The sequence below is a fragment of the Athene noctua genome, chromosome 3 (assembly GCF_965140245.1).
Source record: "Athene noctua chromosome 3, bAthNoc1.hap1.1, whole genome shotgun sequence".
In the NCBI taxonomy this organism is placed as follows: Eukaryota; Metazoa; Chordata; class Aves; order Strigiformes; family Strigidae; genus Athene; species Athene noctua.
In genome coordinates, this window is record NC_134039.1 from 49919189 (window position 1) to 49929888 (window position 10700).

The 10700-nt window shown below is 41.3% G+C and overlaps 1 protein-coding gene across 1 annotated transcript in view; it reads left to right on the forward strand.

Moving 5' to 3' along the window:
- Nucleotides 1–8817, forward strand: part of WIF1 (Wnt inhibitory factor 1) — a 47205-nt gene extending 38388 nt beyond the window's left edge. Inside the window, exons 7-10 of the mRNA XM_074901531.1 lie at nucleotides 840–935; nucleotides 4982–5077; nucleotides 5671–5766; nucleotides 8016–8817. Of these exons, the coding sequence (XP_074757632.1) occupies nucleotides 840–935; nucleotides 4982–5077; nucleotides 5671–5766; nucleotides 8016–8137 (410 nt within the window). The 3' untranslated portion in view covers nucleotides 8138–8817. The remainder of the gene's footprint in view (nucleotides 1–839; nucleotides 936–4981; nucleotides 5078–5670; nucleotides 5767–8015) is intronic.
- The last annotated feature ends 1883 nt before the right edge of the window (nucleotides 8818–10700 follow it).

A 10700-nucleotide genomic window follows, 5' to 3' on the forward strand; every position in this document is an offset into this window, starting at 1 on the left:
AAAAAAAAATTAGTTTTCTGCAGAAATATAATTGACCTGCTCATGGCAGAACAGATTACAAATCATCATGTTTCATTAATTGTAGAGAACTATATGAAGTAAAGACTAAATGCAAGAGTTCCTAGCAGACTTTCCAGCAAAATAATGGGAACCATCCTAGGCCCTTAGGTATGTTTGCACAAACTGCTGTTGTCAGTGTCCTTCTGACTTGTATCTAGTCCTCGATGAGACTTTTACTGCATTTAAAAAATGTTTCAAAAACACACCGTAAAGAAATGTTCCCAGTGTCTTAAAGGATTAATGTGAATCCCAGCTGTTTGGCGAAGTCACATCTAACACAATGTAAGTAAGTTGACAGGCGAGAGACACATCATTTGCATCTGTGTCACTACACGGCAAAAACTTATAAACATCTTTTTCTAGTCAAGGAGTAATTAAGAACTGTAGTGAAATATCCTCTTGTAGAGGTAACTTCCAGTCCTAGGTTGTGCTCCTTTTATCAGACACTGTCAGTTTCAGTAGCAATAGTGACTTGATCCTTCAATGAGCTTTACATGTGAGGATTGATAAAGATTTAACACTATCTGTCCTTGGGGATCTCACTGCTGTATTGTTCACTCGTCTTTATATTGATTTGTGTGTGTGTGTGCACCCATGTAAAGCGTTACGTAGGAAAAAAAGCATTTCAGTCTTCCTTTGTAAACCAGATGAATAGATGTTAATGCAACTTTTTTAAACCTACTCAATGTTTATTTATAATGAGCAGCAGAAAACATTATGGTCAAGTCAGACTGAGTTCATGTGAGTGTCTTAGTTCATTCCTGGTTTATTTGTTTCAGCAAACTGCACAACAACCTGTTACAATGGAGGAACGTGTTTCTATCTGGGAAAATGCATTTGTCCTTCGGGCTATGAAGGAGACCAATGTGAAATTAGTGAGTAGCATCTTCATGTGCTTGCTTTCACTTACGTCAACTTCTTCTAGTGTCAGTGTCTGAATCATGACGTGAAACCTGCCTCTGCCAGGCTCACAGTGAGGGTCTCACACAGCAGGTTGGGGCCCTCACAGAGTCAGATGCCACATGCCTCCAAATGAGTTTCTTACTGTTAGTTTGACTCCTTGCGAGACTCTCTCACTCCCTACCTTGGTTTGGTTTTACTACTAATTGAGCTTGGTAACAACCCTCAAACCATAAGTATGAAAGCAGTCCTCTGTGGCAGAGAGATGTGCTGCTATGCCAAGCCTGTGTGAAGCAGCTGTTTTCAAATGTTATGGCAATTTGTACTTGGGCACAGCAGATTAAGTTTGAGCTTGCACCTCTGAAAGGGCTGCTATAAGTTGGGAATAGGGTTTGGGGCAAAGGGAGGACTGAACTGTAAGACCTGAGAGCTTTCATGTAACATAGTAAGTTGCATTCACATGGAAACTTGAAAATCTGTGTCACAAACATCAAAAGACTTGCTATTTTCAGAAGTTTATCATCAAAGCAGTTCAAAATATTTTAGCTCATGGTTGATCTAAGTGTGCTGTGTAAAGCTGGGGGTGGAGATATGGCTAGGTTGAAACAGACCTGGGAGGTCAGCTGTCAAGTATTTGATCTCACTAAAAGAAGGGTTTTCTCACAGCTCTGTTAAATTGGATTAAGCCTATAGTTCCCCACACTTGAATAGAGTATGAACATTTTGGTGCTGAGAACGTACGTCCAGGTTGTTCTTTCTGGGCTTAAAGCTTCTAACAAGACACTGTGCGAGGAGCTTCCCCTGTTGTAAATAATCCCGGTGATGTTCCCCAGCACCTTCACAGGTGCACAGAGAGTAGTATTTGTCCTGGGATATGTAAGAGATGATTTCTTAATATACATCAGTAGAGACAGACTCTTCTCACAGTTAGGAAATTTGTATCATTCAATATTTTAGAAACACATGGAAATAAACTAACGTGCTGTCAGCCCATACAGGACAATAAATGAATTACTGTGCAAAGAAAGAACGCGGATACTTTAAGACCTATGTTTTGCTCAGTATTTATGTGTAGATAAACAGTAGATGTATGTAAATGTTTCACCATGTGTCTGCATGTTACAAGTCATTGTGCAACTCCTTTTACCTCATCAAAACTTGAGCCAAATTGAAGCAGCAAAGCTTTATTATTGTTGAATTAATGAAAATTACCCTTTGATATAAATTCAGATCAGATGTCAGCAAGAACAACAGTGTGAGTTTCCACTGAATTTACCTTTGCTTACATCCAGTTCAAATTTGACACTGACAGAACCCCATTTCTTTCTTCAGTCCCCAAGAAGTCAACTTTGTTGACACTTTTCAGATGATCAATGAGTTTTGGTTTGAAGTTTGAGAAGCGTGTATTTTATGTCAGTAGTGTTTTTTGAGAGTATTGTTAGAACTGATACTACAGCATATCTAATTAAGGGTAATCCATTTAATTGATCTGTCTGAGGGGCTCAAGCTCATTGTTGTCTACTGCTGCTTGGGATAGGTGCAACTGACTGGTTTCTTGCAAAGGCTTACCTGTGCAACTTAAATTAAATTAACTAAATACAGGCAGTAAAATAGTTCCTGTACAAAAAAAAAGAAAAAAAATTTCAGAATCACAATATGCTAGGAGCTAAACTGAGATCATGTTGAGGAGAGCAAGGAAAGCTATGTGCTTGCCTTGGCTTTTGTAAAGCTGGCACAGCAGTTGTCAGACTGTGATTGATCGCTGCTACCACCCCTGGGCACAGCACCAGTGCCAGCACAACAGCGGAAGGCTGCAAGAAATGCTAGATGAGGCTTAGAAACAGCCTACAGAGGAAAAATGCAACTCAGTCTCTTTTCTTAGATCCAGGGCCAGCTACATTCAGTCATGGGGGTCTTGAAATAACAAGGGGGAAACTTTCAACAGGCAGAAAGCCATATTCTGAAAACGGCAAAGTTGTTAGGTTTTTTTTTTTAAAGATTGTTTGAAGATTTTGAGTGCTTGTCTAATAGCTGAATCATTCTGTGAGACTCCTGGGAAATGTACTGGACCCAGTCTACGATACTAACAAGCATTCACAGTCTTCCAGATTTTTTCCTAGCTATAGTTATGCATTGTCTCTAATTAGTGTTTCAGTCTGAGTCCAGAGAGTTTTGTTTTGTTTTGGATTCCTCCCCCATTTGTCACCAACTGTTTTGTTGCTTTTTCCATTTCTCAGTCAATAACAGAGAGAGTAATTACTCTTTCCTTCATTCTGTGAAAATAGTACAAAGTTAATTGAGCTCTGCTAAGCCAAATGCAGCTCTGTGGAAGTTGGTATCACATCCCTTGACCCATATTCTCTAGATTTACTTCAAGAACTAGGAGAATTCATGGATTTCTTTAACATTGCTCCTTTTGGTCATTAATTACTTGGGATCCAAATGCTTGCAAATTAGAATACCTGAAGGTTCCCTCTCCAGAGGCTCCCATGGGGAAATTGTGCTTTTGCAGAAACTCTCCTTAGCATGGTTTGTTCTGTCAGCTTGTTATGAAGCTTGTTTCAGGACTATTAAAATAATTATGCACATTAGGAACAGTTGTTTCTTTTATGTTGATACACACATGCATCACAGAAGCCTGCCGAGCTTGAGAACTGATCAGGCACTGTCTGGGGTATTGAGCTCCCAAGGGGGCAGTCTGTGATCATGAGATGAGCGCATTTACTGAGGTTTTCAGCAGAGCAAGCCAATGTTGATGCTTAAATTATCATATGCAGGTCTCAATTAACATCCTTTTTAACAAAACGGAAAGGCAAGGTAGCAGTTTGCTGCCCCAGGTTCCAGTTTTTGTTTGCTCACGGATTCTGGTAAATATTAGTGCTAAATCTAGGAAGGGCTTTCTTTTCCTCTTTTCTGAAGAATCTAGAAAATGTTGCGGGATTAAAAAAGATGGAAAAATGTTTTGGACAACAGTGAGAAAATCTGCACTGGTACATATGGCCACTGAGGGGGTGAGGGACAGAGGGTGTAGTTTCTGGTGGCCCAGTAGTGCCCAGGGATGTGGCAGTGAGCGTCCCTCGGCCTGAGGGTGACCTGGCTCATGGGTGCCGTGCTTTAATTAGTTCAATAATGCATACAAATTCTAACAAGTGTTTGACAGTCTGGTGATGGGACACTTGCCACGAAGTTTGAGGAAGGCCCTTGGTGTGAGACAGGCCCAGCAGGAACTTGAATGGGGATGTCCTCCATCAATGTGGACCTCCTCCATCCCAGGCGAGTCAGGGCCAAACATACCTTCCTACAACAGTGCTGTCAGACACAGCCTCTTCCTTGGCAAAGTGATTTCCAGACCAAAAGCCTTGAAAAATGTCTGCCAGTTCTAATTACTGTTACCAAAGATGCTCTGTTCTTTGAAAATAGGAACAAAGGGCATGCTTTTTTAATGCGTCTTTAGTTTCTGAGCTGTGGTGTGGAATAGCCCTCATTGCACCATCCACAGCACTGTGGTGCTCCACAGTCTCTTGTTGCAAGTTGACAGGCAGAGCCAATCTATTTATTGTCTGCAAGGAACAGCCATACTTGTCAGTTGCTGAGCATTCTGTAGCTTAAAATCTCTCTCAGACACCATCACATTTTGCTTGTGTCCCCTGGGTATGAATCCCCCTCTTTGCAAATGCAATGTCTGGACAGTGCTGCCTCCCCCCACGAGGAGTGAGGAGAGCCGGAGGCAATACTGACTGGTCGCACAGGGGACTCCGGAGTCTGAGTGGCACAAATTCGGGCAAAAGCAGCATGGACACATGGGCTTTGGCTGTGACAAATTATTGTCATATTTTCAAAGCAGAAGAATGCATATAAATTGGAAGCACAGAATTACAGCAGAGTCTTCCTGATGGATCTGTGGTGCACACCCTTACACCAGCATCCAATGAGTTTTTCAGGTACAGGGCCGGCTTCTCAGACACCTCTCTGCAGTAGGTACAGGGACTCAGACCATTGTTTTCATGTTTTCGATTTCTAGGTAAATGCCATCAGCTCTGTCGAAATGGAGGCAAATGTACTGGTAAGAATAAATGCAAGTGCTCCAAAGGCTACCAGGGAGACCTGTGTTCAAAACGTAAGTACTAGAGCTACTCCATCAGTCCTTGTAGGAACATCAAGCTGGTTGTACAGTATCTTTTTATATACTATTAACACTAATCTTTTGTTGTCAAAGTATTTCAGGTGAATTTACTTTCTGGACATGCAGCATACACCAGACTTAAGGGAATTATGAAACCAGAACTGTTTTTTTACAAAAGCCTCCCCACAGTCTCTCCTGTACTCTGAGTTTCTATAAAACAGCAATGTGCCATCTCAGTAACAGAAATGCTTAATAAAATGTCAATACATTGCCCCATTAAAATCCAGTGGGAGCACTTTGTGAGAGGGATGCTGGGGCTATCCTCCTCCGGCTGGTTCTGGTGGACACAGCTCTGCTGTTCGATCTGCTTCTCTCTGCCTGAGACTGAGCCTGACCTTGCAGGTGAAGGGGGGATTAACTCTTCTGGGGCTCTGCACGTGCTCAGTGCAAAGGCACAGATTTACTGTGAGAGCCCCAGCCCATGCCAGGACCAACCCAACATGAGGAACACCAGAGAAAGCAAATGTGCAACTGTGCCCCTGGATGAAATGTCAGGAGGTCAGGAGTATGCGCTCACTTTCTTACAGCTGTCTGCGAACCCGGCTGCGGCCCATACGGGACCTGTGCTGAGCCCAACAAATGCCAGTGTAAAGAAGGCTGGCATGGGAGACACTGCAATAAAAGTAAGTGAGAAACAAACCCTGAGAGTTCATATCAGGGGTCTTACACACCTTACACATCCGATGCTATACAGAAATGACCGTGTCAAGAGCCTTTCCACATCATTAATAATACTGCACCCCATTTCTTCTAATCTGTAATCCAAACAATAAAACAAAGATTTTCAGTAGTTCATCGTTTTTACTACTTAAAAAACCCCTTGGAATCGTTTGAAAGTGTTTTACCAAGATCACCCTTATATTAGAAATTCCAAAGACTGATATCAACTGGATTTCTAGATGATCATACTTGTCTTCCACCCATAGTATGAAAGGGATCTAAAGTCCTTCAGTACTCGTCAGTAATGTCAGCTAGCTTTAAAATGTTGGGTAGGCATTTTTAGAAATAAAACTCTGTCATACTTTAAAGCTGATGAAAACTTAGAAAAAATGAAATGTCCCCTAGAAACTTTGGGGAAAACTTGAAGAGTTATGCAAGATCTATGCTTACTGACCTCAGAGTTTTCTCCTCCTCTTCCCACCCACGCTCCACAGACTACAAAATATATTGTCCCAAAGCGAAGTTAAAGTCGTCAGAATTAATTTCTGTTGTGCTTAATGGTCCATCTGACACCTATTGAAGCAACTGATCATTTCACTGGCTTTAAAATAGCCCTATAAAATTATTTGAAATACAATTGGATATATCCAGTAGGAACTTCAGGTTTAATTTTGTATTTCATGTGCAACAGTGCTGTAACAGCAGATCTTCAAGAGACATTCGGTACATCCTCCCATAAGGTATTGATGTTTATCACTGTTAGCTAACGATTCACATTTAGTGTTTCAAGCATCAATAATAAAAAAGTTGAAAAATTTTGCATCTATAAAACCCACCAGTTAGCCATAACAAATGTGAACCTTACATTGCAGCATCAACTGAATGTTCATTTCTATTAAATGCTGCTGATGCCTGTAATTTGTATCACATTAAAATGTATTAGAATAAATATAGTCATTTCATTAAAAAATAAGTATTGTCTAACTAAAATGGATTATCCTGTGAAAATGAGGTTTGGGGAGTTCACTTTTCTGCTGTTAGGTAGTGGACATGTATTTAAGTACTCATGCTATTCTCTGAAGGAGAAATACCATTAATATAAGCTATGGTTAGAAAAAAGGTATATGGAAATGAACCAATATGAACTTCAATTCATAAGATCAATATAAACTTCTTCTTCCTGTCATAGACTTCTTATAAAGAACTCAGCAAGTGAAAAGAAGTATGTACTATGGGTGACCATCCCCAAAGAAGTAATTACCGGTACAACAAACCCAAAACTCATAACTGCCTTGTTATGAGTCACATGTTATTGTCAGCTCCAGGGTTTTCCAGTCTTCATCACTTGGAGTTTGGGTAGAGTCCTGCTGTGTTTAGGACTGCAAAGCTCTCTTTGTATTCAGCAAAGAAACTAAGAATAGCCATTTGGGTAAAATTCACCCGCTTTATAAGTGCCTATGTAGGGCTTAAATTGCACATGTGAGTGCATGCACTTCATTTCACTCTTTTCAACTAAAACCAAACATCAGATCTTGAGAGGAGATTTAATTTGAGAGACTTGCTTCATACTCCCTCAAATGAATGGCTCTTTGGTAAAGCTGTTTTCTTAAAAAGAAGTGGTTAACAAAACTGAATGGAGGACTCAGTTTTTCAAAGTCATTTCCATGAGATTTAAGTAATGAGATGGGTAAGCAATTAAAACGTAATACTTTGAATTCCATTTTTGTTGTTTGTTTTCATTTTCTACAACAAAGCAGCTCTGCTAAGCCTGTTTCAGACTGCTTTTTTTTTTCCCCCCAGGTGTTCATTGTTGCTGCTGTTCTTTCTCTTTGAATTCAGCCATAAACCAAAGCCAAGCTTGGGTAGCTGGCACAGATTCTCCCCGGGGGGGTGCTTAGGCTCCTCTTTAGAGCCTGTGGCTGGGAGATCAGCGTGTCTCTCACCCACCCAACATGGACAGTGCACGTGTGCACTCAGGGGTGAGTGATAGCCTGGGCATGCTGAGGGTCCCCTGGGCTCCCTGGTAAGGCAAGAGCATCTGTCTGGCAGCACCTCGTCCATCCTGGGGGGCACAGAGAGGGGCGCGCACTTGCATAAAGCATAACAAAATCCTTTGTTCAAATGGGGAAAGCTGTTTCCACTTGAAATATTAGCTGTGGATCGTGAGCCTGCTTCTGTGGTTTCTTTTCTCTTGAACTGGATAATTTTCCAGGGTACGGAGCCAGCGGTCTGAGCGCCCTGAGGCCAGCAGGCAGCAAGCACAGGCAGCACACGCCTTCACCAAAAAGGGCCGAGGAGAGGCATGTTCCACCCGAATCCAATTATATCTGGTGAACTCCAACATCTGAAATGGTTTCTGTTACACAAAGTTCATAGCCTTCATTAACCTCTCATGGATTGAATGTTAAAACGCTGTTCATTACAATTAAGATTACTGGCTGGAATTTTATTAGCTTCATTATAAACCACTGAGCTGATATTTACTATTCCTTTTAAGTTTTATAATAATTCCATAGCATGATTATATAGGCTGCTTCTTTCAGTGCTTTGGATGATGTTTTGTACTACAGTTACATTTAAACTTTCTTTTTTGATCATATAGCTGCAAATATTTTCCAAAAATTAAGTAACAATATTCAAGCAGAAAACCTTGTAGATGTTAACCTGGATAATTTCAATGACTAAAGATTTAATTTGCCTAAGACAAAAGAAAAGTGCATTTTACATTTTTACTATTGTGTGTTTAGATTTTTCCCTAAGAAAAATAAATAAATGTTGTCTAATTTAAAAACTGAATAACTCAATTCAGTGTTATTTTTTTGTCTTACAGTTTTGCAAAGTGCTTTGTATTAAAAATACACTGCAGTGCTGCCATTTAACCAACATAATATATTGTAAACAAAGTAGAACTATAATGTATGACCTTTCTGCATCAGCTTGAAGCAATATAATATATATTGTAAACAAAACAGCTCTTATATAATAAACTTTTTATACTGACGGTTATGTATAAAATAAAGATGCTGCTTTAGTTTTTCGAATACTGCTATGTGTGGCCTGCTGTGGTCTCATCAGCACTTGGTGATGATGATCGCTTTTCTAGAGCAGCCTCATAAAACGGTGGCACAATGGGGTTGGTTTCCCTGTCTCTGCTTTTAGCTCCACAGCTCTTAAAGATATTTCAAAAGAGCAACTTCTTGTGCCTTTGCAAAAGAGGGGATAGCACTGAAAGCCAGATGTTTCTCACCCAGTATTTGCCCTCCACCATGTCCTCCTTTCCCCCACCTGCACTGCCAGCTGGCCATACCAGCCCTGTTCGTGGTGCCTCCAGTACCTGGGATATTCTTCTCAGAGCCTCTGTCCAAGCAGGTAATAGTCCAGCCCTGGTGATGTTTCCCATTCAAGGGTGATGCTCCTGTGTTATGTGCTTGGATTGCAAAAGATTTGGTTCCTGCATCTTGTGACAGTCAAGGACCACAGAGTTTGTAACATGCTGTGTCTAGGAAGCAATGAAAATGAATCCTGTCTGTGCTGAAGAACAATATCCACTTCAAGAAGTGATTACTGACCTTGCTATATTGCAGTTCTGGGAACCTTATTATTTGGGAGATAAATAAAAAAATAAATAAATAACACATAATTTGGGGCATAAAATTAATCTTAATGAGTGAGAAATTTTGAGTTACAAAGGAAAAAGTCTATTTAATTAACCTGATCTTGCTGGTCTTACTTAGTCAGTGGACCCACAGGCCAAGTAAAAAGACTTGCTTAGGCCAGAGAGAGGGAGGACAGCTCTCTAAGGATCCATTTTTATGTCATCTTTCATATGGTGGAACTGTAGTTGCTGCCCCGCGAGCCTGATCCAACAGGAGACCAACTCCCCTGTCACCACACATGGCTGCAGCCCTCCATGTCTGGTGCAGGGAGAAATGAGGCTGGGGAAGGAGGGGCAGGGCCAGGCCAGCCCCCCGTTACACCTGGGGCAATAACGAGAAACAGCCTGAGCAAGGTAGTTTGGCCATTGCCTGATATCCTTCTCTGGGATGGCGGTAAAACAACTCAGGTTTACTGTAGAAGGAGCTTTCCTGGCATGGATGCATAACAGCTCTGACTGGTAGGCTCCAAAGCAGTGGTCCCCCAGCCCTCAGGGTCATACCTCCTGTGGGCCCCTGGCACCTCTCTGACCTGCTGGGGGACTGGGGGGACCCTGGGCTACGGAGCTCTCTGGTGGCAAAATACCAGCTGGTGTAAGCTGGGCTTTTCTCTTTGCTGGGGCCAGCGAAGGGGTCTGCGGGGCAGGACGGGAGCTCAGCCTCCACCCGCAGTTGGTGCTCTCCCGAAAGCACCCTATTTAGATTGAGAGAGTATAAAAAACAGGGAGCCGGGGGCACAGGAGGAGACACCTGAGTGATGAAAACCTGGAGGAGGTGTTGAGGAAGAAATATTTTTTGAAATTTTCCTTAACAGTGAGGAATGAAGGGGTTATTAGACAGTGGTTAAACATGTAGCTGCTCTGTATCTCCAGGGGTGCCCCAGGAGCTGTTTATAGACATAGATGTCACATTTGCTAGCTTTTTGCTTTTTCTGTAACAAAGATTGGCTTAAGTGATTGGTCACACACTACAGTAAAAAGTACAGAAATTTCTTACTTAAAATTCCTCAGATATTATGGCTGAACTTTTTCTGCTCCTGTCAATTTTTTAGAAAGTGCTTCCTTAAAAATAGCAAGTGTATTCTTTTATACAGAGTAATTTATTTTGCTACTTGTTCGAAAGACACTAAATACTGCTGCTTTGTTTTCAGAGTTTCACCACTGATTTTTGGAAAGATCATTAATCATGAGAAGAATATGTTTGGAAAGGTTAGAAAAAGAAAATTATTCCTCAAAGTGCATACT